General features: G+C 45.9%; 1 protein-coding gene across 5 annotated transcripts; it reads left to right on the forward strand.

The window, feature by feature from the left end:
• The first annotated feature begins 16 nt into the window (after positions 1–16).
• lrrk2 (leucine-rich repeat kinase 2) lies at positions 17–26,248 on the forward strand. Of its 5 annotated transcripts, none has more exons than XM_062546543.1 (51): positions 17–455; positions 666–751; positions 835–944; positions 1,155–1,243; positions 1,856–1,990; positions 2,612–2,746; positions 2,850–2,981; positions 3,548–3,667; positions 4,019–4,185; positions 5,218–5,303; positions 5,400–5,506; positions 8,940–9,069; positions 9,282–9,406; positions 9,634–9,761; positions 9,986–10,130; positions 10,334–10,473; positions 10,566–10,694; positions 10,998–11,168; positions 11,806–12,070; positions 12,176–12,355; positions 12,585–12,694; positions 12,785–12,857; positions 13,059–13,261; positions 13,419–13,669; positions 13,764–13,912; positions 14,086–14,179; positions 14,380–14,566; positions 14,670–14,851; positions 14,965–15,188; positions 15,301–15,428; positions 15,558–15,776; positions 16,049–16,250; positions 16,996–17,084; positions 17,307–17,494; positions 17,722–17,876; positions 18,052–18,198; positions 18,901–19,092; positions 19,256–19,402; positions 19,858–19,970; positions 20,303–20,496; positions 21,010–21,170; positions 21,372–21,542; positions 21,653–21,753; positions 22,384–22,575; positions 22,748–22,941; positions 23,649–23,721; positions 23,979–24,169; positions 24,480–24,635; positions 24,928–25,151; positions 25,394–25,474; positions 25,581–26,248. In XM_062546543.1, the coding sequence occupies exons 1-51, from the start codon at positions 317–319 to the stop codon at positions 25,700–25,702; spliced, it is 7,632 nt and encodes a 2,543-aa protein (XP_062402527.1). In that variant the 5' UTR covers positions 17–316; the 3' UTR covers positions 25,703–26,248. The 5 variants fall into 5 exon arrangements, with proteins under 5 accessions (XP_062402527.1, XP_062402528.1, XP_062402530.1 ...); XM_062546544.1 differs by having other exon boundaries at positions 401–455; positions 1,159–1,243; XM_062546546.1 differs by lacking the exons at positions 17–455; positions 666–751; positions 835–944; ... (3 more) ...; positions 2,850–2,981; positions 3,548–3,667 and having other exon boundaries at positions 4,061–4,185; positions 5,408–5,506.
• The last annotated feature ends 101 nt before the right edge of the window (positions 26,249–26,349 follow it).

Below are 26,349 nucleotides of genomic sequence, written 5' to 3' on the forward strand. Positions count from 1 at the left end.
GATTTTCAAATCGAAAGCCCCTGCGTTCAGGTTTAAGACGCCAACCAGGAACTATGACTTCACAGATTCCGTTAAGTTTTTTCTTACCATAACGTTGTTTACATTTGTAGGGAAGCCCTTCGCTATCTGGAGTAATGGAGCGTGCTGTAGCCAAATGTTGTCGCGTGTTGTGGAATGTTTTCAACATCTGTCTGTCTGTACATTCTGGAACAGTTTAGCATCGCTCCAACATTTTTGCAAAGCCACGTGATTTTAACTCAACACAAGGATTTTATGTATTCAAAAGCAAGATAGCACTAATAACACGAAGAGGAACATGGTGAATAAAGAGGAGTTGGAGGAGCGACTCAAAAAGTTACTCGTGCGACTCAGTAATCTCCAGGAGGGGAAACAATTAAGCACCGTGGTGCAGATCATGGAGGATCTGCTCTCACTGGCACACACGGATGGTTGTGGTAAGACCCTTTTTTGTTTGAACAGTTGTCACATTTTGCATAACATTAATTTCAGTCTATGTGTGCGTCAGGCAGTGCGCCTATGCAAGAAGTAGCCTGTCGTGAAGCCTGGGTTACAGTGGCGCAGCAGAAATATTCCATTTAGATTAAATTGTGATCTATTTTTATCGAAGGAACGTTTGGTGATGTAGCCTATGTACTTATTTTCAGCTGCTGAACTCTTTGAAGGCAAAGATGCACACGTGCCACTGCTTGTTGTGTTGTTATCGTACACCAGCAGTAAAGGAGTGCAGCAGGTAAGCAGTTCAAACTGAACGCAGTTAAAGCAGTTCCTAGTGAAAAGCTACTCTTTGAAAGATTGTGGTTGTCTGTTTTACAGGCAGGGTGGCTACTGCTTTGCAAGCTGGTAGAAATATGTCCTACAACTCTGGAGAAGTTGGCCCAACCTTTGGCTTTATCAAAGGATTGGGAGGCTTTGGGAGTTCACCAGTAAGTAGCCTAATATAAGTGGTACAACGCTTGTTAATGTCTGCGAGTGAGTGAGAGCAGTACTTGTTTCATCCATTTAATATTGCTAACTGTGGTTTGGTTATGAGGAGATATTAAAATATGATAAAATACTGTATTTGAAGGATGTATGTTTCTATGCGGATGAAAGCAACCCACTGTACATATGTGTGTTTCTCTGTGTGTGGACAGACAGATTCTTAAGGTACTAGCCATGCATATCACAGACTGTGGGGTCGTTACGGCAACATTGCGAGCCTTGGCACACCTTCTCAGATCACGTAAGCACCCTATTGTTGCCTTGATGCCCCTAGAACCTCAGAGGAAAGCAGTTCAAAGCTATTCACAACATGCTTCACATGTGGAATCAGTGCAGGAGATCTGGTACTACGTTTTGCCAGATGTGTCATATCAAAACATTTAATTATACTGACTTTTTTAATCAAGGCACATGTCGGGGTATGGACAATGTCTTGAAAATGTTGCTGTTGCTTATGGTGGTTCTTGCAGGTCATTTGCAAAACTACTTGCTTGCATTGTTGTCTAATATTGAGTGTATGGCTGTAAGCCAACATAGGAAGTCCGTAGTAGTCTTATGTAGGTCAGATTGTGATCTAGGATATAATTAATCAACTTAAACTATTAGACGGACTAAACTCACAGGGGATGCATACAGTTCAAGTATTACGTAAAACTGCCCAGCACAAACTGCAGCTATTCACTACACTATTCATTGTACACTTCAGCTGAGCTCTAGACTGACTGTAAAGTGCCATACCACCCAGACAATGAATGAGCTTGAGGACCATCCACACTAGACACTGCATACATGCAGCAGAGAACATTTCGGCCTTTACTAGGATGGTACCAGTGATGTTTTTCTCTTTTGCCAGATGAGATACTGCTGCAGGTTCTGGAAGAAGACGTGGATGTGTTTGACTTGATTGTGGAAGGGATGAAGTCTTTTCCAGGCAGTGAAGAGCTGCAGTTGCAGGGCTGTAGGGCATTGCAAGTGCTTTTTGAAAGAGGTTTGTTTGGCATGCTCTTATATGTTCAGGGTGTCTCTGTGGCTGACAAATGTACTCAGTATTTTCTTCCACTCTCTGTACAAACTAGACATGCACATGCTGCAAAATGACCACTGAGGATTGTGACACCTCTAGCAGAGATGCACGCTCTGTAATATCTGATATGTATACTGTAGTCTGGTGGGAATTGGTGAAATAACATATTTCCTATTCCAAGAACGGTGTTACTTTAAATTAAAACATTTCAGGCAAAAATAGACTAAAACATTTGGTGTACACATCTTATTCTGACTGAAAGTGTAAGGAACTATAGTTGGTGGCAGAAGTGAGTATACACTAATAGAGTGTTGAACAGAACCTGTTCTATTCTAGTGCTATTCTGTGGTTTTACGATAAGTTATGTCTAGTGGACATGAGGAGGTGTTACTAGTAGATATGTTCTTGTGGTTCATTTGCACCTCTTGTGACATGTGAAGGGCAATAGTGGATCTTATGTGTGATTAAATAAATAGTAATGTATTATAAAACCTAAAATGTGCAAGACACATTTACCTGGCCGTCGTCATTCACGTGTTTTGATTTCATTGTGGGATGATGCAACATCTTCCATCCCATGTCCAGTTTCAGATGAGCACCTGGTGGACTTTGTGGACAGACAGGATCACAGTGTGGTGGTGAGAGCAGCTCACGTGTTCCGGGACAATGAGGACCTGCTCCTGCACGCCCTGAGAGTGCTGCTGCCCCTGGCTGACCCCCGTGAGTCGTGCCTCTTCCAGCGCGGGTATCTGCCCCCATCTGTCTCGCCCTCTGTTCTCTGGAGCTCCACTCAAGTTTTTGTTTGTGTGTTTGTTTTGTGCAGCCAGTAATGTGGAGATCCTCATGTCCAAGAAGGAGAGGTGCTACTCCCTCGTCAGTCACGCCATGCTCTCCTTTCCGCACGCTGAAGTCTTGCAGGAGGTCGGCTGCTGCCTGCTTCAAAAGTTCACCTCAGGTGGGCCCCCTCTACTAACATTGCAGGCCACTGAGGGCTCTTTGATAGGTTTTCTCCTGCTGGAATATCACAAGTGTGTGGAGCTTCCAGTATCATTTTCAGTGCCATGGACTTTGAGGTCTGGTCTGACTTAAAGGGAAACTATGCAGGTTTGGCGATTTCATTGCCGGTTTTGCTTTCGCTTTTCACTTTTGCTCGTTTCACGCTTGCAGATTTTTCTGCAGAGCTTCCCCTACAGCTTTAGTGTGCATATTTTACAACACTCCTCATTCGGTCAGTCTGCCTTTTCATGAGAATGATCGCGAGGCTGGAGACTTTCTGCACAAACTTGCATGCGTGGTTTTTCCGCTCAGAGGTGGTAGGGGGGAGCGAGACAGCTGTCATTCAACCCGAAATAAGTCAAAATATCCATTCCAATGACTCCGAAGCTGATTAGTTAAGGCAAATTAAGCTGAAACAACTTGCATAGTTCACCTTTAAAAACTGTCAGGTTAGGTCGGTCAGGATTTGCTTATGATGTGAGGTCATTGTATAATTGTACTTCTCTTGCTGTGTGGAATTCACAGAGAGCTACTTCAACATACTGGTGCTGAATGGAATACATGGAGTCACAGTGAAAGCCTGCCTCACTTACCCAGAAAATGCAACGCTACAAGCATCTGCCCTAACCTGCCTGGCTGCCCTCAGTGAGTTCTCACACCTGCACCACCCATGCCCATCTATTCAGACTCTCAGGCTCACCTCCACCCACACACATGCAGACACATGTTTTCACACCCAAAACAACACAGAGTCTCTCCCCGATATCAGCATATCAATGGTACTGTCATTTCCCCACTATTATTATACATTGATTTAGCTAAATTTCTTCAGCTATGAGGTTAATACACGGGGGCAGTTAATATGGCATTAATATGGTTTTGTTTCTTTTAACTTGCAGCCTGTGGCTTATACACAATATGGCTAATACACAGGAAATTACTATATGCAAGTCCAAATTGAGTTGCAGTGTTGGTGACTCCTGTGTTTTCTCCTAGCAAAAACCATTGTGCTGAACAAAGGGCTTGAGAATGTGAAGAGCGAGGATGAAGAAGAGGGTGAGGCGGAGAGGCATCAGATGAAGAACGAAGAGGGTGGAGGCCTGTGCTGGATGGAGGCGAGCTGCAGAGCTCTGGAGCTTCACACGGCAGATGCTGCAGTACAGGTGAGCTTCACACGGCAGATGCTGCAGTACAGGTGAGCTTCACACGGCAGATGCTGCAGTACAGGTGAGCTTCACACGGCAGATGCTGCAGTACAGGTGAGCTTCACTCAGCAGATGCTGCAGTACAGGTGAGCTTCACACGGCAGATGCTGCAGTACAGGTGAGCTTCACTCGGCAGATGCTGCAGTACAGGTGAGCTTCACACGGCAGATGCTGCAGTACAGGTGAGCTTCACTCGGCAGATGCTGCAGTACAGGTGAGCTTCACACGGCAGATGCTGCAGTACAGGTGAGCTTCACTCGGCAGATGCTGCAGTACAGGTGAGCTTCACACGGCAGATGCTGCAGTACAGGTGAGCTTCACACGGCAGATGCTGCAGTACAGGTGAGCTTCACACGGCAGATGCTGCAGTACAGGTGAGCTTCACTCAGCAGATGCTGCAGTACAGGTGAGCTTCACACGGCAGATGCTGCAGTACAGGTGAGCTTCACACGACAGATGCTGCAGTACGGGTGAGCTTCACACGGCAGATGCTGCAGTACAGGTGAGCTTCACACGACAGATGCTGCAGTACAGGTGAGCTTCACACGGCAGATGCTGCAGTACAGGTGAGCTTCACATAGGTGAGCTTCACTCGGCAGATGCTGCAGTACAGGTGAGCTTCACACGGCAGATGCTGCTGTACAGATGAGCTTCACTCGGCAGATGCTGCAGTACAGGTGAGCTTCACACGGCAGATGCTGCAGATGAGCTTCACTCGGCAGATGCTGCAGTACAGGTGAGCTTGTAGAATGGCGCTCACTCTTTCACCTTTTCCTGCCCTTACAGAAAAGACCCTGTCATGACGTTTAATGTAGCACCGTACGGAGAAAATCGCTCTTCGTGTTCTTCCAAAAACGGGTTCTTGATTACACCTGTATTACGTGTCAAGAATAGTGTTTGAGTAGAGATGTATAATAAACTAAAAGGATTCATCTCCAGAGCTGAATTGAGGATGATGAACTAACAGTTGGTGTTATTGTGATTCTGTAGCGGGCAGCATGCTTGGCACTGAACAGCCTTCTGTTACATGGCAGTGGACTCATGTGGAATCATGTGTGTGAGGAGCAGGAGGGGAGGTATGTTTGCTGAACAGAATCAACACACACACACACACACACACACACACACACACACTCTCTCTCTCTTACTCTTCTCCTGTATGTGTGTGTCAGGAGTCCAGTGCACAGGAAGATCATGGCGGCTATGCTGCTGCACTCCAACTGTGTGGGAGTGTTCCAGGCTGCTGCTGCTACTCTCTGCACCCTCATCCAGCGTAATGGTGAGTTGACCCGTTCACTGGCCTTATCCAGCGTAATGGTGAGTTGACCCGCTCACTGGCCTTATGCAGCGTAATGGTGAGTTGACCCGTTCACTGGCCTTATCCAGCGTAATGGTGAGTTGGCCTGGTCACTGCCCTTATCCAGCGTAATGGTGAATTGACCTGGTCACTGGCCTTATGCAGCGTAATGGTGAGTTGGCCTGGTCACTGGCCTTATCCAGCGTAATGGTGAGCTGGCCTGGTCACTGCCCTTATGCATCGTAATGGTGAGTTGGCCTGGTCACTGGCCTTATCCAGCGTAATGGTGAATTGGTCACTGGCTGATTTACTGGCCCAACTCCACAGGAGCTGCTTAGAAACAGGTGCACCCACTCAATATCCTCTCACCGGCCACTTTATTAGACAATAAAATCCTGCAGTAACCCACTTTGAAGCAAACTTGAAGCAGATGGACTACAGCAGCAGAAGACCCCACCGGGTGCCACTCCTGACAGCTTTGTGCAGGAAACTGTGGCTACAATTTGCACTAAGTCCTTTTTTGCAAACACTGCGCTCTCCCGTTTGTGGGTGCGTTAGCCAGGGAACTTGCAGAAAAATAAGTCACACTCCAAAAGGTTTTCTTTTTTTTTTCGCTGATTTTTTTTTTCACTAGCAACAGGACTTCAGTAACAAACGTTTTGGCCTTGTGGCCTTCATCAGTGTGTTTGCAATTTGCTTACGGAAACTGGACAACAGAGACAAGATTGGAAAAATGTTGCCTGGTGTGCTCTCGACTTCTGCTGTGACATTCAGATGATAGAGTCACAATTTGGCATAAACAACATGAAAGCATGGATATATCCTGCCTTGGATCAATGGTGATAATGGGGGATATTTTCTTGGAACATTTAGGGTTCACCATAATTGCACAGCCTACCTGAGTATGGTTGCTGACAATGTCCATCCCTTTATGACCACAGTGGATGTTCTGATGGCTGCTTCCAGCAGGATAATGCAACATCTTACAAAGCTTGTGTCTCAAACTGATTTCTTAAAGGGATATTCCGCCATTTTTGGAAATACGCTCATTTTCCACCTCCCCTCGAGCAAAACAATCGATATTTACCTTGTTCTCGTTCATCCAGCCATTCTGTGAGTCTGGCGATACAACTTTTAGCTTCAGCCTAGCATAGATCATTGAATCGGATTAGACCATTAGCTTCTCGCCTGCTAGCTTCATGTTTAAAAGTGACTAAGATTTCTGGTAATTTTCCCATTTAAAACGTGTCTCCTCTCAAGTTAGAAAGTGCAATAAGACCAACTGAAAATGAAACCTGGCGTTTTTCTAGGCTGATTTGACATGGAACTACACTCTCATCTGGCGTAAGAATCGAGGCAACTTGCAAACGTACCATAGGCGTAGTGATATCGTACGCAGCATCTGAAAATAGTCCCCATAGACAACAAGCAGTAGTAGTGCCAGTAGTGTGCAAGTTGCCTTGATTATTACGCCAGATGAGAGTGTAGTTCCATGTCAAATCAGCCTAGAAAAACGCCAGGTTTCATTTTCAGTTGGTCTTATTGCACTTTCTAACTTGAGAGGAGACACGTTTTAAATGAGAAAATTACCAGAAATCTTAGTCACTTTTAAACATGAAGCTAGCAGGCGAGAAGCTAATGGTCTAATCCGATTCAATGATCTATGCTAGGCTGAAGCTAAAAGTTGTATCGCCAGACTCACAGAATGGCTGGATGAACGGGAACAAGGTAAATATCGATTGTTTTGCTCGAGGGGAGGTGGAAAATGAGCGTATTTCCAAAAATGGCGGAATATCCCTTTAAACATGACAGAGACCACTGTACTCAAATGGTCTCCACATTCACCAGATCTCAATCCAATAGAGAACCTTAGGGATGTCAAGGAAGGGGAGATCATAGATCATAGATGTGCAGCTGACCAATGTGCAGCAAATGTAATGCAGATGTGATCATGTCAATATGGACCAACATCTCCAGCACCTTGTTGAATTCATGCCACAAAGAATTAAGGCAGTTATGAAGGCAAAGGGTGCCCAACCCGATACAAGCACGGTGTACGTGTACAATACAATGTTTGGTCAGTGTAGTCGACAAGCTGGCTAATCTTGCTTAACTTATACAACATTACACATACAGTACAGGCCAAAAGTTTGGACACACCTTCTCATTCAATGAGTTTCCTTTATTTTCATGACTATTGACATTGTAGATTCACACTGAAGGCATCAAACTATGAATTAACACATGTGGAAAACAAAAAAGTGTAAAACAACTGAAAATATGCCTTATAATCTAGTTTCTTCAAAGTAGCCACCTTTGCTCTGATTACTGCTTTGCACACACTCTGCATTCTCTGGATGAGCTTCAAGAGGTAGTCACCTGAAATGGTTTTCACTTCACATGTGTGCCCTGTCAGGTTTAATAAGTGTGATTTATTGCCTTATAAATGGGGTTGGGAATCAGTTGTGTTGTGCAGAAGTCAGGGGTGATACACAGCTGATAGTCCTACTGAATAGACTGTTAGAATTTGTATTATGGCAAGAAAAAAAGCAGCTAAGTAAAGAAAAACGAGTGGCCATCATTACTTTAAGAAATGAAGGCCAGTCAGTCCAAAAAATTGGGAAAACTTTGAAAGTGTCCCCAAGTGCAGTCGCAAAAACCATCAAGCGCTACAAAGAAACTGGCCGTCCCAGGAAAGGAAGACCAAGAGTCACCTCTGCTGCGGAGGATAAGTTCATCCGAGTCACCAGCCTCAGAAATCGCACGTTAACAGCAGCTCAGATTAGAGACCAGGTCAATGCCACACAGTTCTAGCAGCAGACACATCTCTAGAACAACTGTTAAGACGAGACTGCCTGAATCAGGCCTTCATGGTAGAATAGCTGCTAGGAAACCACTGCTAAAGACAGGCAACAAGCAGAAGAGACTTGTTTGGGCTAAAGAACGCAAGGAATGGACATTAGACCAGTGGAAATCTGTGCTTTGGTCTGATGAGTCAAAATCGGAGACCTTTGGTTCCAACCACCGTGTGGACTGCAGAGTGAAGGCAAAAGGGCCAACAAGTGCTAAGCATCTCTGGGAACTCCTTCAAGACTGTTGGAAGACCATTTCAGGTGACTCTTGAAGCTCATCAAGAGAATGCCAAGAGTGTGCGAAGCAGTATTAAAAGCAAAAGGTGGCTACTTTGAAGAACCTAAAATATAAGACATATTTTCAGTTGTTTCACACTTTTTCTTTATGTATATAATTCCACATGTGTTAATTCATAATTCTAATGCCTTCGGTATGAATCTACAATTTTCATAGTCATATAGTATGAAAATAAAGAAGGGGTGTCCGAATGAGAAGGTGTGTCCAAACTTTTGGCCTGTACTGTATCTGCAAATGAATGGAGTGTTAATTATGTTTCATTCAGGTAAAATCCGAGGACAGCTGCTGTCCCATGGCATCCATTTCAACATTGTGGAGATTATGAAGCGGCACATCCATTCTACTCGAGTGTCCAGCAGTGGCTGTCGACTGCTCCAGCAGCTCTTTCAGGGCTGGTAAGGAAGCACCATTTTCACATCCCAAAAATGCCTCCAGTTTCTTAAAAACATAATTCTTTTTGCACCATTTGTGGAATGTGAACTCATCTTAATGTCAATGAAAATACCAACAACTGTCTTAGTTACACTTGCTGTGGTATACAGCTACTGTAGGAAGAGATCTGGAAACCATGGGTAACCCAAATGCTTATTACTGTGTTCTGTAACAGGAGGGCAAGTTTGGATGAGTCCACCATGGCTATGAATCTGATCTTAAAAGCTATGGTGAAGCATAACTTTCAAGTTCAAGTTCAGTTAGATGGTCTACAAGCCAGCCTAACCTTCCTAAGCCCAGGTAAGGACTATGGTTTTTATGTATTTCCATATGCAATCTAACCTACAAAATAAGTAAGGGTGCTTTCATACCCATTTTGTTTCTGAACTGCTCTCTGATAAAGGAAGTGTTATTCAAGTCAGTGTCTCACTTGAGCGTATTTAGATATTGTCATTATAAATGTGTACTACCCAAAGGAGTCCAAGGTGTATGTACAGTACGATGTTGTGCCTGTGCTTGCTGAGCAGACAGGAGTTTGCAGGAGCACGGCATGTCTGTGGCGGATCCGGACGCAGAGGACGTGTCTGTGAGGGTTCTGAAGAACCAGTGTGTGCTGGAGGGAGCTCACACAGTCTACCTGGAGGCTCTCAACAGAGTAAGAGCTAAACCTCTGTCCGTGGTATCTCAATCCACAGTTGCAGTTGCACATTTTCAGTCGCAACATTAAGTGGTCAACAAATCAGACATAAACACTAAAATGTGATTTTGGGTAAAACCGCTGCCAGCCAGTGTCTTTTTCTTGACATTGCATATCTGAATGGACTGTTGGTGGGTTGAATGTGTTGATGAGATGGTGTTTTATATCTTCTACGTCTTCAGTTCATCAGCAACAAAGACATTCAGGAGTTCGGCCTCCGTGTCCTCTCTGAGCTGGCCGGCAGCTCGGGGGCCGTTGACCTCATGTGCCAACAAGGGGCCATAGATACAGTTCTACATACACTACAGATGTTCCCAAGGAATCGTGGTGAGTCTGGGGACACCTTTGACAAATCTTAATGCAATCACTAGTGAGTCAACTTCAGGGAAGAAGAATGTTCCGGTACTGTATATGAGCTATGGTTTGTAGTTTATGTCAACAGCGCAGCTAGGGCGCTAGAACTCTCTGCAGCATTCTGAAGAGCCGTATAATAAGAAATGTTAATGACCTGATTTCCTCCTCCTTTTCAGAAATCCACTACTGGGGGCTGAGCCTCCTGGTCTACCTCATCAGCAAAAAGAAGCTCTCTCGCACAATCGTCCCTGTCCTGGCCTCTGTGCTCGTGCAGTCTATGCGGCAGTACACTGAGGATGGGGAGATGCGGATGAAGGTGGCTAACATTGTCACTTCATGACACTCATTGGTTCTCTGCTTTTGTTTAGTTTACTCTGTTGCTATAATGCTGACATCCTTCCTGTCTAGGGTTTCATGGTGGCATGGAAAATGATGGACACCTGTTCTGCTGCAGCGGCTGCGCTGGAGAGTGAAGACTTGGCCCGGGAGATCTTTGATCAGTTGAGGCAACACTCCTCAGAACAACGGAGCGATTCTGTAAGCATGAGCTGGAGATGGAACAACTGTGTCAGGAGGAGTTCCATTTGCATTTCATTCCCATTGCAGGGAAACGCAGACTGAGGAACTCTGCCCTCTGCTTGATGATATGTAAAAGTTTGCTATTTGACTTGCAGTGTGTGTGTGTGTGTGTGTGTGTGTGTGTGTGTGTGTGTGTGTGTGTGTGTGTGTGTGTGTGTGTGTGTGTGTGTGTGTGTGTGTGTGTGTGTGTGTGTGTGTGTGTGTGTGTGTGTGTGTGTGTGTGTGTGTGTGTGTGTGTGTGTGTGTGTGTGTGTGTGGCAGCTGCACAGGTTGAGCTGCCTGTGCTTGTCTAAGATGGTGGCTGATGGGGAGATCAAGTACACGGTGCTGGAGAAGGCCTGTGAGGAGGGCGATCTGCTCATGGCTGAATGCCTCATACTGCTGGGAGCCGACATCAACAAGAAAACCAAGACTGAGTCCCTCATATACCAGGCAAGACAGATGTTGCACAATGATCGATCTGTTCCGTGTGATTACGTGTTTATGTGTTTGTGTGTGTGTGTGTGTGTGTGTGTATGTGAATGTATGTGTGTGTGTGTCACAGCTCTACATCGTCTAGGGGTTAAACTAAACTAAAGCGTCTGCAACGTACGAGTAAACTAAACAATGAAAGATCCTTACTTCTCGCTACACGCTAGCCCTATGTGTGGTGCACAACTGGGTAGTATCTAGCCATATATGAGTGCATGTGTGTGTGTTCGTTTGGCTGGAGCCTCAGAGAGTGGTCAACATACTGTACCTGACCTGTTGGCACTCCCTGCCCGGTACTCTTCCATTTAGCTGGGCCAGCCCAAGTCTTTTTTGGAAGCTTTAGTAAGCAGTTCTAATAACTTCTTTATGCGTTTCCTGTAAAGTCGGGTCGTCCGAGTTTATGGCCGGCATGAAGGCAATATAAGTCAACATGGTCTTTCCCCACCATGTGATCTAACCTATCCTAACACACTGTTGCTATCGCTAACCCGGTTAATGTGTGGTGAGAAGATTGGCCCTGACAGAGAAATGACCCTGACTGCTCATGAAGTGCTCCTGATGTTCACTCTTCCCACTCTCCCTCTGTGTCCCCTCTCAGGTGTGTGAGCGGGGCGCGCCCCTGGCGCTGGTGGAGCTGCTGTTGAGTGCAGGTGTGCATGAGCAGCACTTGAGGGGTGCTCTGGGCGCGTGCGTCAGGCGAGGGGACGGCCCTGTGGTCATCCTGCTGCTGGGCCGCCTGGGCCTGGACCTCAACAACAGCGCCCTCTGCCTGGGGGGCTTCAGGCTGGGCCGTCTGGACGCCGCCTGGCTCAGCCCGCTCCTGTCCGAGCGCAGAGTACCCCCCAGTGGCCACAAGAGGAACTGTAAGTGCCTCAGCGCGTCCTCATAGTCACACTGTTGGAGCCATATGAAGGGTGCTGACCCATTTGTGTGTGTGTGTGTGTGTGTGTGTGTGTGTGTGTGTGTAGGTAAAGGCCAAAATCTAGCTCGACAGATCCAGGCACTCCAAAAGAAGAGAGGGGCGGTGGGCTCACCAGGGATGCTGAATGACCTGTGCGGTCACTTCTCAGGGGAAGAGAGTGATGACTCCAGTCACATGTCTTTTGAAGACAGCCTTGTCTTTACCTTTGAGGACATAGAGAGCGATGGTGGGTCTCGCTCTGTTTTCAACTGTTTTGACTTTATGTAACAGCAATATAATATTGACATATTTCAGGAGGGAAATAATGTATCTATGGTCAGGTCAAGTCAACTTTATTTCTGTAGCCCAATAAAAAACAACAGCAGATAAAAACCAGTGTACTTTGCAATCAGACAGATAATAAAACAGACAAGACCAAATTGGAGATCTGACCCCATATCATTTGCTTTGGACAGGAAGTGAAGGAGCCCAGAGTGTTCTGAAGCTCTGTTGGGATTCGCCAGAGGAGCAGAGGCCCAGGTCAACACCAAGACAAAATGGCCGACGCAGACACAACAGCTCTGAGGTAATGTGTGGATTCATGACATCCGTTAGCCAATGCTAAGACGGCCTCATTTGATGCCTTACTTTACCCTGTACTCTCGTCCTCTCACAGGGGGGCCAAGTAGACTCGGACTCGCAAGAGTCTTTACACAAGAGGCGCAACAGACATGTGCAGAATCACAGAGGTAAGAATATATATAGTGGAAAATATTCTCAACAGTGAGCTTTTTATTTGAGACCCTAATCAGGTCATATTGATTTTATAATATAAGGTATATGTTTGTAGCCGAGGTCACCTGCTGTGGTTCACTTTAAGGAGTTGTTTTGAATTGAGTCTGAATTGAGTCTGTGTTGTGCCTCTGTGTTGTCTCTGCTGTGCTGGTCAGTTCTTAGCCCTGGCGAGAGCCCCTCTCCCTCCCTGTCCGGTGGAGACCGAGAGCACATCCGTTTGCTGGACCTGTCCGGGAATGAGCTGGACAGCCTGAGCTGTCTGATGGACAGCCTCACCGTCCAGAACCAGCTGGAGTATCTGCACCGCCTGGACCTGAGTCAGAACGCCCTGACCAAGTTCCCCAGCTCCCTGTGCGAGGTATGCACTGCACGCTCAAATAGTGGGTTAAATAGTTCAGTTAGTTCCAATAGTGGGTTAAATAGTTCTATTAGTTCCAATAGTGGGTTAAATAGTTCAGTTAGTTCAAATAGTGGATTAAACTCTGTTCCATCTGTGTCTGTGTGATGTGTCTCAGTGTCTCAGGAGACTGACTCGTTTGGATCTCCAAGGCAACCAGCTCCAGTCCCTGCCCGCCCAACTGCTGGGCCTGCCGGCTCTGAGTGTGCTCAACGTGTCACGCAACTGTGTGGGCCCAGTGTTGACCTTTGACCCTGCCGTCTGCTGTCCCACTTTGCGACAGCTGAATCTGTCCTTCAACCACATCACCACCTTCCCCAGCCAGCTCGGCTGCGTCATGGAACGACTGGAGGAGTTCTTTCTGGAGGGGTGAGTTGACTGCTGGGAAATGGAGTTGTCTTGGACCGCACAGGTCACATATTTACATCCTTCCCCTGACTAAAGCTCTCAACACTTCTCTCAGGAACCAGATCAGTGCTCTCTCTGGTCCCCTCTGTCTGCCTGAGCTGAAAGTTCTGGATGTGAGTAAGAACAGTATTGAACTTGTCTCCAGTGACTGCCTGTCCGAGTGTCCCAGACTGGAGACTCTGAACGCCTCAGTGAACAAACTCAGTAAGTTAAAGAAATCAGTTCACAGTTATTTGTGCCCTTCATCAGAGGACCTTTGTGTTTTTGAACTATTGCGCTTTATTGTAATTATGGAAGTGGAAATAATTTCACTTCTGACATTCTGATATTTCTTTTTCTAAAGAATTCAATATTGTCATGATGTACTCTGTTTCTAGGTTCTTTGTCACACCTTCCCACAAAACTAGCTACTCTAAAGCTGTCAAACAATGACTTCACAGTTGTACCTGATGTCATTGTGGATTTGCCAAAGTAAGTAGATCTTATGCACAGAAGAAATATGATGGCATTCATTTGATATGCTTGATTGTGATTATGATTATGATTGTGATTATGATCATGTATTTTATTATTTTTTGGCCATTGAAAGGAAAGAGATTGTATTTCATTTGCTGGAAAAGTAAAATACTTAAGGCAGCTTCAAAGACTTCATAACTCCTCTCTCCCTTCAGTTTACAATCTGTGGACATGAAGAACAATCAGATCTCCATCTTGCCTGGACCATCTGCATGGGCTTCTGTGAACCTGCGAGAGATCATGTTCAGTCACAATCAGATCGCCGCACTGGACCTGAGTGGAACGGCCTACAAATGGGCTCGGTTGGAGAAGCTGCACCTGTGTAATAACAAGCTTACTGAGGTATTCAGCCCTCCATCAGTCCTGTGTGGTGTGTGCTGCAGTGGTGCTACTGAAAGAGTTCCCCTTGATGATCTCATACTGAGCCATTTGTCTGTGCTCACAGATTCCTCCACAGATTGGCATGCTGGAGGAGCTCACGTCTCTAGATGTAAGCCGGAATAGTGGCCTGCGCTTCTTCCCGGATGAGATGGGAAAACTGGGGCGGCTGTGGGACCTGCCCCTGGATGGGCTGAAACTCCAGCTGGACCTGAAACACATCGGGACCAAAACCAAAGACATAGTCAGGTTCATATTGCCATGGCTTTTAAAGTTACACGTTTACTAAATGCTGTTTTTAATTCGCAAGTAATCACCTTGTTTAAAACTGTAGTTGATGAACTGTCCCCTTATTTGTGCAGATTTCTGCAGCAGCGGCTGAAGAAGGCCGTGCCCTATCACCGCATGAAGCTGATCGTGGTGGGCAATGCCCTGAGTGGCAAGACCTCGCTCATCCAGCAGCTGATGAGGCTGAAGAGGGTGCAGTGGCACCAGGGCAAGAGCCCCACCGGCATCGACGTCCGGGACTGGAGCATCCGGGAGCGCGACAAAAAGAACATGGTGCTCAACGTGTGGGACTTCTCAGGTGAGTGTGTGACACGACACAAGGACCGCAACAACTCCACTGACCGGAATACAAACTAGTCAGCGCTCTGCTGTTTAGAACAGGCTTGACCTCTCCAACTTGTGTTGAACAGGGGGAGAGGAGTTCAGCGAGTCCAATCCTCATTTCATGGGTCCGCGTGCACTCTACCTCGTGGTGTACGATGTCAGCAAGGGTGTGAGTGAGGTGGATGCCATCAAGCCCTGGCTCTTCAACATCAAAGTACGCTCAGTGCACATGCTCATCTGCCCTCCCAAATGATGCCTTCATCATGCCTTCACTCACTGCGTACTGATGAGGGTGATCTGGAGTGGTCAGCTGATGCCCTTTGTGTGCTGTTGCCCTGTGTAGGCTGTGGCCCCGCTGTCCCCCGTGATTCTGGTGGGCACTCACATGGACGAGTGTGAGGAGCGGCAGAAGGACGAGTGTTTTCAGAAGGTGCGGGAGGAGTTGGTTGGACAGCCTGGGTTCCCAGTCATCCGGGATTATCACGTGGTGTCCATCTTTGATGACGCAGACTCTGTCAACAGACTCCGCAAAGCCATCGTCAGGGAGGTGGTGGGCTTTAAGGTAATCTAAATGAGTTGCACTATTGTCAGGGAGGTGGTGGGCTTTAAGGTAATCTAAATGTGTTGCACTTGATTTGCATATCCATATTTGCTGTTCTTGCTCTCTCATGAACAAAATGTTTTTAAACTTTTATACTGTTCTGGCATGAAATGACATGGAAATCAGGATTATGTGACTGAAAGATGGATTATCCAGGTTTAGGATATTGTGTTTCTGTGTGCCATGGTTTTGTGAGGCCCATGTTGTTGGTGTGCGGTGTGTGTGGCGGTCAGATCCAGGGTCAGCCGGTGATGGGCCAGCTGGTGCCGGACTCGTATGTGGAGCTGGAGCGCAGGCTGCTGCGGGAGCGTGAGCTGGTGCCGCCGGAGTTCCCCGTGCTCACGCACCGCCACCTGCTGCAGATGGTCCAGGAGAGCCAGCTGCAGCTGGAGGAGGGGGAGCTGCCGCACGCCATCAGCTTCCTCAGCGAGACCGGTGAGACTCAGGGCAGGGCCCCAGCACCACAGAGGACAGTACTCCGTCTCAACCACAACATACGCTTCATATCAGCTAAGAACATTTTGCTTATAAATGGTGCCTATTAGTGCTGTATAGATGTGCTCATTTCAAATGTCTGCTTGTTTAAATGAGCTCTTTTGGCATTGCCCAAACCACTAGAACATATTGTTTCCAGTAATATAAAGTACAATATCATTTGAGAGAAATCTTCAGTATAAACATAGGTGAACACACTGTGTTCTATTCTAACTGTAGTAGGAATATATTATAATGAATCCAGCATGGCATAGTGACTAGATATGTAAAATGTATGAACAACAATGCTCAAGATTTTAAAGTTAAAGTTTACAAGAGCCTGACTAGCCATGTTTTTCCCATATTAAACAATATATCCACAGGGTAAATAAGCATATCTCAACTCATTCCATGCCTGCAGTACATTTTCCCCCAGTACAGTCCAGTGCAGCCGTAGGGCTCCTTGGCAGTATTCCCAGAAGTAATTCTCTGTGTACAGGCGGCCATTTTCTCTTGTAAATAGGTGCTGTTGCTGTTTATATTTGATTGCTGTTTATATTAAATTGCACCTGTGGCAACACCGAAGGCATTCAGTAATTTTTGTTTGTACTTCCTGTAACATTTTGACAAAGGCATAGATGTCCAAGTGGCCCAATGTGTATTACAGGCTGCAACTTGAAGCTGTGCTCTGTGTTCCCCATGTTAGGGATCCTCCTGCATTTTGATGACCCTGCCCTGCAGCTTGGGGAGCTCTACTTCATAGACCCTCAATGGCTCTGCAATATCATCTCACAGGTAGGCACACTCACACAAGGGTCACCATAGAGGGCCAGAAGACTGTGAATGTTTGATCTTCTTCCTCTCACATCCATATCTAATCCTCTGTGCATCCAGCCAGTCATGATTAACTCAGTGTCAATTCAAATATCAATGGCAACTTCTCCCCACACACAAATCACCGGCATGTCCACAAGCATGCCTGTGTTCCAGTTCTAACGGCCTGTTGGCGTCCTGCAGACCCTGGGCCTGCAGATCTGTAGTGGCGGGGAGCATCTGAGGGGCGTGGTGCAGCGCTGTGTCATGGAGGTGTTTCTGACGGAGAGCCGCAGCTTCCCCAAGAGCCTCCTGACTCAGTACCTCAAGCTGCTGGAGAAGTTCCAGATCGCTCTCCCTCTGGGTCAGGACCAGTTCCTGGTGCCTAACAGGTAGCCTTTTCTATTGCTAGCAAACCGTTGGTGGTGGTGGTGCTATTCATAGTATTAATTGTGTATGTGTAGAAAAAATAGACTGTACTAATATAATAATAATAATAATAATAATAATGATAATAATAATAATAATAATAATAATAATACATTTAATTTGTATAGAGCTTTTCAAAACCCTGACGCTTTAAGTCTGGCTGAACTATTCCTTGTGTTTGCTACTCAAGTCTATATGAGGAGAAGCCCATCTTTGATCTGCCTCACTGTGAGAACTCGGAGGTCATCATCCGACTGTACGAGATGCCCTACTTTCCCATGGGCTACTGGTCCAGACAGATCAACCGGCTCATGGAGGTCTCTCCATTCATGCTGTGTGGACGAGGTATTGCCATTTAACAGCAGAACTCAACACTAGTGATATGTATCATATATGTATCATATATGTACTGTACATATACATGATATGTATTGCATAACCAGTTAAAAAGAAACATTGAACTATCTTGGTGGTTTACTGTTCCTTTGTCATGTGTTTGTACTGTGTTTGTGTTGAACAGAGAAGGCTCTGAAACCCAACCGATTGTACTGGAGGAGGGGCATCTACCTGAGTTGGTCCCCAGAGGCCTACTGCCTAGTGGAGGCTGATGCAGTGGAGAATGGCCCAGCCAATGCCATCAAGATCACTGTTCCCTGCTCTCGCAAAGGTAACTGCTCTAAGCAAGGGCTTTCTGTCCTAAAGATGCAATTATTCTTAGTTTCATTGCAAGAGATGCTTTTCTAGTGCAACAGGATCATCCTGGGGAAAAAAGAAACAGTAAAACTATCTGTAAGAGCCAATTGTTGGTTTGTATTTGTATTGCAATGTTTTTGTGCAACACTGGGTGGCGCCTGTCTAATTTGGCAGCAGGTATATAGGTAGCAAGTGCAATGTTGGTGGCAGGTGTTTGACCCGGAAGGGCAAAGGGTTTTTGACCGCTTGCGCACGGCTCTTGTGTATTGCTAGTGCGAATGGAGCCTTTATGGGAATGACGGTGTATTCAAATAAATGGACTACTTTGTAATTCAACGTCAACTTTGGTCTACAAGACATTTGTTTAGTGCAGGGCAACCAAGTGAACGTTAGTTTGTAATATCAAGCGCGTCGGCCAGGCCTACCCCGGGCTTAAACATCTCAGTAGTTCGGTATTAGACCGAACTCCTTTAACACTATCATATTTGCATCAAGAGTTTTCTATGCTGCCTTGACAAAATTCTTTGAGTATATTGGTGTATCTTCAATCTATCATTGCTCCAAACACACCTAGCTTACATCAGTGAAGGTATCGATCAGCCAAATAAGATGCCATTGAGCGCATTACTAACAGTAGCTGATAACTGGCACCTCAGTTGACTGTTTCTTCCTGTAGGTCGTGTTTTACTGGGGCAGGTGGTGGACCACATTGACTCCTTGTTGGAGGAGTGGTTCCCTGGGCTTCTCACCACAGACATCCATGGAAATGGAGAGACCCTGCTGAAGAAGTGGGCTTTGTACAGCTTCGATGATGGACAGGAGTGCAACAGGATGCTGCTTGAGGAAGTGCTCAACCACATAGATGAAGGTCTGTTCTAGTGTGTAACCATGCAACAAGCTTGCATATTAATGCCATGATGTAAATGCGTGGGTGCCTCAGGTTGTCTATGACCCAGACATTGGTATCCATATTTTGGTGACCTGTTATTCCAAAGGGCTGAAAGGGGTCATGTGGAACTGTTGTGTTTCAGACTGCCTGCTGGTGAACCCAGAGGACCCCCGCTGCACTGTGCCCATCGCCCAGATCTCCCCGGACCTCATCCTGTGTGACCAGCCGGCCAGCACCATGCTCAACAGTGAGGAGCTCGAGATGGACTGTTCCAAAGAGTACCTTCTGGGTAAGGAGCTATTCTGTAACATTAGTATGAATCTCCCTTTTACTTAGAAGGTGTGTAGACATGCATGAAACACAAGACACAACATCTCTGAAGATCAGATCTGGAGAGAGATCTGGAGAGAGACAGACAGATCTGGAGAGAGACACGGACCTGATTGGATAGATAGATATCATTGTTCAGTCTTACCTGACCTCGGAGGCGTAAAAGATCAGGAAATTGAGCAGACAGCAGCTCAGATCAAATCTGATGATGTGTTTGGGCAGGCACATCCACATGCCACAGCAGACTAAATGGGTCTATCCTTGACTTCTTTTCTCAACACGCTGTTAACTTTACACAATGAAGTATTGCAACTCTATACTTTCTTTTTGATGGTTAATGCTCCATGACTCTCTTCAACGTATTCTTCAATTGTACATACATTGTGTTTTGTGTGGATGCATGTATACCTGAAGGAGATGGAGGCTTTGGCTCAGTTTATAGAGCCATTTACAAGAACGAAGATGTGGCGGTCAAGATCTTCAACAAGCATGCATCAGAGCTCTACATCCACCGACTGGTCAGACAGGTTAGCTATTCACTCAGCCATGCTAGTGCTTGTAGTGATTCCACAGATTCATTCTGTCGTGTCATGTTTGTCTTGTATCAGTGGCATTTTTTGCTCAGCCTGTACATGCTATTTCAGACACCGATGAGTCATCAGGTAACAGGCCTGGCTCATTAGCAGAATCTGGTTTTCCTTGTTCCCATATGAACTGTTATGTCAATCATGGCTGAACAAGGGTGGCATCCATTCCCAGCATTTATCTGGAAAAGTGTTGGGAATAGTGCCGTGTGTGCTATGACTTCATTCATGAGAACAGCTTTTGAGGTGGTCATGCAGCGTCTCTCTCCCCGTAGGAGCTGGCAGTGCTGGGCCGCCTGCACCACCCCAGTCTGGTGGCTCTGCTGGCCGCCGGGACCCTCCCCCGCCACGTGCTGGTCATGGAGCTGGCCCCGCTCGGCTCGCTGGACTCACTCTTCGAGCACGAAAACTGCAGCCTGAACCGCAAGCTCCAGCACAGGATCGCCTTACAGGTGGCCGATGGCCTGAGGTAGTTTACACACACTACAAAGCCCTGCTCACCAAAGACTACTTTTACACACTCTACACAACAACACTCACCAAAGACTACTTTTACACACGCTACACAACAACACTCACCAAAGACTGTTTTTACACTCACTACACAACAACACTCACCAAAGACTACTTTTACACACACTACACAACAACACTCACCAAAGACTCTTTAGCTCAGCATGTTTTTGACACCCAACGGTAGTTCAGTTTATATCCAGCGTAGTGAGCATTTTTTATGTCTTTAACAGAGTGTTGTCATGTAGGCTACAGCATGACACTCTTCAATACTAAAGAACAATAAAACATCCCACAATGATATTCACATAAAGACGTCATTCAATTCCCATGTCTTTTAATGAATTCTGCTTTTTGCTTTCTGCGTTTTCATATGTTTTTAAAACGGTTGATAGAAATTCTAACTGTAGATCCTAAACAGCCGTTGTTCTCCCCCACCCTCTCTCTCTCTCTCTCTGTGTGAGGGTAGATACCTGCACTCCTCCATGGTCATCTACCGAGACCTGAAGCCCCATAATGTGCTGCTGTTCAACCTGAAGACAGACTCGGAGATCATTGCCAAGATCACGGACTATGGCATCTCCCAGTACTGCTGCAGCATGGGCGTCAGAAGCTCTGAGGGAACTCCAGGTAGGCCCTCTACACACACTGCAAGGAGCAGCTTTATCAGTGGGCTTTACTTAATCCATACATTACATACATTCACTTACATCCATACATTCATGAATGTCATCATCTACAAGGCAACTATTTCTCTATGTATATCAGATCTGTGAAAAAGTATAGTATAGTATCATGAGCAGTGTTCTGTGTCTTCCATCTCTCCCTCAGGTTTCCGTGCACCTGAAGTGGCCCGTGGTGGCGTGATCTATAACCTGCAGGCAGATGTGTTCTCCTTCGGTCTGCTGCTCTATGACCTCCTGACCTGCGGGGAGCGCATCGCTGACGGCATGAAGTTCCCCAGCGAGTTTGATGAGATAGCAGTACAGGGCAAACTACCAGGTAAACGTGCTAGCACAGTAGTGCTGTCAGGTTAACACTGTGGTCTGGTTAACCCAGCATGGAAACAGAGGCTTTTTAGAGAGTGACTGATTGTTCCGCTTCCTTTCAAGACCCGGTGAAGTACTACGGCTGCTCCCCTTGGCCAGGCTTCCAGATTCTGATGAAGGACTGCCTGAAGGAGAGCCCACAGGACAGGCCCACCTCAGCACAGGTCAGTCCAGCTGCAGTGGACCCTGTCCGGGTAGAACTGCCCACCAATGACTTTTCCATCTACAGAATATATGAGTGAGCTGTAGAGCAGTGGTTCTCATAGTCTGGGGCAGGCCCCGCTAGTGGGGAAAAGAGACATGGCAGGTGCGCAATGAATGTGAAGAAATTATTTTTTTGTGCCCGTCTTTAATCATTTAAAATCTGAGGAAGGGCTGCAAAAGCCCGAAACGTTACTTAATAAAATATATATATTTATTTGGGAGCTCCTCGCTGTGCGGATCTTTACCTTACCTTTCATCTTTAATAATGCCTTTCTTTTTTGACAAGGAAGGAATGTCATAGATTCAAAACAAAATAGTCACACACAAACAAGTCATAAACAGACCGACATATGAATTAAAATAACAACTGATCCAGCAGACTGAGACAGGAAATGCAACATTGGCCTAGTGACGTTACTATTTTGCCGGGTTGATGGGGTCATGTGGGGCTTGAAAATTCCCCAGCTTCAAAGTGGGGAATGACAGAAAAGGTTTGAGAATCACTGGTGTAGAGCATGAATGTCGGTGGTGTGTAACCTGTGGACAGCACGTCTTCAGCAAATCCCCTGTATTGCTTGATTGGAGTTTAGGTGTTTGACAGGCTGAACTCAGGTGAGATGCTGTGTCTGATGACCGAGGTGACCGTGTACGGGATGCCCTCGGAGTGCTTCACTCTCTCCGGAGAGCAGGGCTCGCGGGTGTGGCTGGGCGGAGGGAGCTGCACCCAGAGACTCGGCTGCATCTCCTCCGTGGATCTGAAGTCGGAGAAGTCCTCTTGTCAGGTACCCACACCTTCTACAGCTACGGCCTTCAATCACTATGTAGTAGAACATTTGTATAGCGTACCGTGTCAGAAGTGGGACCTACAAACTTGCTTGTTACAAACAAGCTTGTTGAGCTTACACACAGAGATGCTGCATACATGTCTGTTCTCTGTGTGATGTGACCTTGCAGGAGGTGGACAGTAGCCCAGTGCTGTGTGTGGTGAATGTGCAAGTCCCTGGAGAGGCCTGCGACTGGCTCGTGGCAGGAACACAGGCTGGCTCACTTATCGTCATGGACACGAGTAACCCCTCTAGTTTTCATCACCTCCAGAAGGTGTCAGATGCTGTGACGTCATTGTTTTTTCACACACACACACCACGCAGGTGAGAGATCTCTTCGCCCGGACCAGGAAGTAATATTCTAGGAAACCCTTTTTCTGTTAAATGAACTCACATTCACATCTAATGTGATCAATATGATCATTTTCTTGCCAGGCTACACCAGATACACATCAGTCATACCAGACACAAGAGTGGCGCACACATTAATGAGACCAGTCAGTTGTGCACCTAGTGTAGCCTGGTGGCTAAAATTACTTATCACCTGGAGAGAAGAAATATTCTTTTCTGATTGGCTAGTGGGGTGGCTATTAATTCTGAACAGGACACCTAAGTAGATCTGGTAAAAAATGAGGTGAGGTAAAATAACTATAACAACCATAGTAGGATGAAAGGACAGAAAGTTGTACGTCAGCTGCTTTTCAAACGGAACCGCTTGTTTCCTTTGCGTGCTATAAAGTCATGACTATGGTCTATATTGGCAACTGGGTGATAAGGGGGATGATAGCACTCGAGGTGTCCTGTTATACGGATTTAATGGCTTCCACTGGGTGTATTGGAGCCTCCCCCTCATCCATTCATTCTGTATCACAGAACACCCCGGTGGCCATTACCCCTTACTTAAATGCGATATCTACTGTTGGAATGCAGGAAAGTGTATTGTGGGCTTTGTGTCAATTTAAGTATATCACTGCCAATTCAATTGATTGCCATTTATTCATGGAGGTTCTTTTTTTTCTATTATTCACAAGCGGTTTGAAGAATTACCTGTTGATTGGGACTGCAGATGGAACGCTGGTTATATATGAAGATTCAGTGTTGAAGGTACAGGGATCACTATTGTTTACTGTTGAGTGTTTTCTGAATTTATGTCCTCTCTTGCAGTGGAAATTCAAAAGTATTTGGTTCACTCCTACTGTTAGCCATTTCCTAGGATATACCTTCACATGGCCATGCACCCTCATCACAGATTTGATGTTATAAAAAGTGGCTGTGCAGAACTGCTGTGGATTTCTGTGTCTTGTGTTGTTATGGTAAGCACACCTGTGTCCTAGTAGGTCTCTGTACTCTTTTGCTCACAGCACAAGAATGGAGCACCCGTGAAGACGGTCCAGGTGGGGAATGTCAACACCCCACTGGTCAGTCTGTGCCAGTCCACTCACCTGCAGGACAGGAGCACCGTCTGGGCAGGCTGTGGCACCAGGGTGCTCTCCCTCACCACCGACTACGACGTCTGGAAAACGATAGACACAAAACACAGACAACTGACTCAGTAAGTACAGGTTACACAAGGAGACATGAGAAATGAAATAGTTTCATAACTCGGTAATGATCACAAGATGTCAAAGGCACTTTGGTATCTTTAGATTTACAAGTTTTTGTAATTTTGTGATCAGTGTGTTTATGTCATTTTCATCACATAAAGTGTGTGTGTGTGTGTGTGTGTGTGTGTGTGTGTGTGTGTGTGTGTGTGTGTGTGTGTGTGTGTGTGTGTGTGTGTGTGTGTGTGTGTGTGTGTGTGTGTGTGTGTGTGTGTGTGTGTGTGTGTGTGTGTGTGTGTGTGTGCGCACATATACTCTCAGGAAGCAACATTGTGGAGTAAACAGTGACACAAATGTATCGCGACTGGTGGTGGACAAGCATGTGTTCCTGAGTAAAGTGGGAGGCCAGGTGGTGGAGGTCTGGGACAAGAAGAGTGACAAGACCATTGATCTCATCGACTGTGCTCAGTTACTTCGGTGGGTTCATGACCGCATCACACATGTATATAAGTGGCTTTTTGCAGGCAAGGCTTTATCATAAAATACAGTAGGCGTGCTGCAATGTCAAATGTGTTGGTAACAACAGTTTCATTATGCTTTGCTGTTGTTGAAGAGGTGAAGTAATTGTCGTAAGTGTTGACTGAGATTGCTGAAGAAAGTCTGAAGAAGGGCAGTAGCCCAAATAATTACTTTGTGATTAAAGAACAGTTAACGTGGAGCTCAGTGTGTGGATTCAGCTTTGTTTACTCTTTATTGTGAATGCTACCAGACCGAACGCCTGCCGTAAGCCTCGAAGAGCCAGCTCGGACGTGTTTGGGGAGATGGAGCCGTCTTGGGCCACTGTGAAAGCTCTGTTGGTGCAGCACAGCAGCACGCTGTGGATCGGGACCAGAGCTGGACACATCCTGCTGGTGGAACTGACCAACAGGCAACTGCTGCAGGCCATCAGTCTCCACTGCCACTCTGTCCGGAGCATGGCATCTGTGCTGATCGGTACGGAAAAATTTAGCTCTCTTTCACTGTTCAAATTATTGTAAAATGATTATAACTACTGTAGAACTTGAAGATATAGTCTATATTTAGGATGTTTACACCATCCACACAAACATAAAGCTGAAAATTAGACTCATGGTGTCCTTTTTAAACATGTTTTAATTTCAACTCCATATATTGGTCTTGTTTAACCAGATAAACTTCTTGTGGAGTAAATGTATTTTTTTCCTCTGTAAACCTAGAAACACTCAACAGGAAAAGTGTCATCATGGTATTGGGAAAACGGCAACGACTGGCCCAAGATCAAGTTAGGAATCAGTGTGGTAGGGAGAATACTTTCGTTAGCTTTCTCATAACTCCTGCTATGTCAGACACAGCAGTGAGCTGTATGTGTTGATGTGTGTTAATCTATACATTTGTTTCCTCCAGATGAAGACTCTGTTTTGATGGTTTGGAACAGCACCCTCCCACTTGAAGTGAAAGACTTAAGTAGACATTGTGAGCTAAGGGAGGAAATCAGAGTCAAGATGAGAGAACAGCTCTTTGAATGAACCTGCATTGCACTTACCCCCCAACTTCAGAAGCCTAAAATATTACGACACTATCATCATCAGGGACGGCTGTAGCCTATTCTGTTACCTTATTTTTCACCAAAGCATTGGGGGGAAAGGGACTATGAATAATCTGAACATAATCAAGGGAAACCACTCTATATCTTTTTTTGCATGTATGCCAATGCCAAACAAACTTTATTTTACTGCATGGGGACAGATTCTGGAGTGTCTTCAGTTAGCCTATACGTTCTCTTGTGCACATTGGTTGTGTGAATGTATCACTTGGTGTTTATTTTTTTGTTTTTTTTCATCACATGACCATTCAAAAGGGATGACAGAGTAACTGATTATTTATGCTGGATTCTCCTAGCACTTGCAATCGAACTGGAAACCCCTTTTGATATTTTTTATATTAACGATTTTATTTAATTTATTGAAGTGTCTTGTCCAACATGCTAGGCCTACGGATACAGATTGTAATGTGAGAGGCATGTAATGTATTCGACTCCGATCTGTTTGTATTAAAATTGCAGTGTTGTGCTATGCTTGTCTGTGACGTGTTGGTATGAAATTATCGCATACAGCGGGGGTCAGCCGCTACGGTAGGCGGCACCATCAACTCTGTATCGTGTTTGGTATCTGCA

This window comes from Sardina pilchardus, chromosome 10 (assembly GCF_963854185.1).
Source record: "Sardina pilchardus chromosome 10, fSarPil1.1, whole genome shotgun sequence".
Classification (NCBI taxonomy): Eukaryota; Metazoa; Chordata; class Actinopteri; order Clupeiformes; family Clupeidae; genus Sardina; species Sardina pilchardus.

Bases quoted from the DNA above. Each gene is read 5' to 3' on its own strand.
- lrrk2 (XM_062546543.1), top strand. From the start codon at position 317: ATGGTGAATAAAGAGGAGTTGGAGGAGCGACTCAAAAAGTTACTCGTG. The intron at 17,495-17,721 runs GTAGCCTTTTCT...TTGCTACTCAAG, and splicing joins CAGTTCCTGGTGCCTAACAG to TCTATATGAGGAGAAGCCCA. The intron at 25,475-25,580 runs GTAGGGAGAATA...TGTTTCCTCCAG, and splicing joins TCAAGTTAGGAATCAGTGTG to ATGAAGACTCTGTTTTGATG.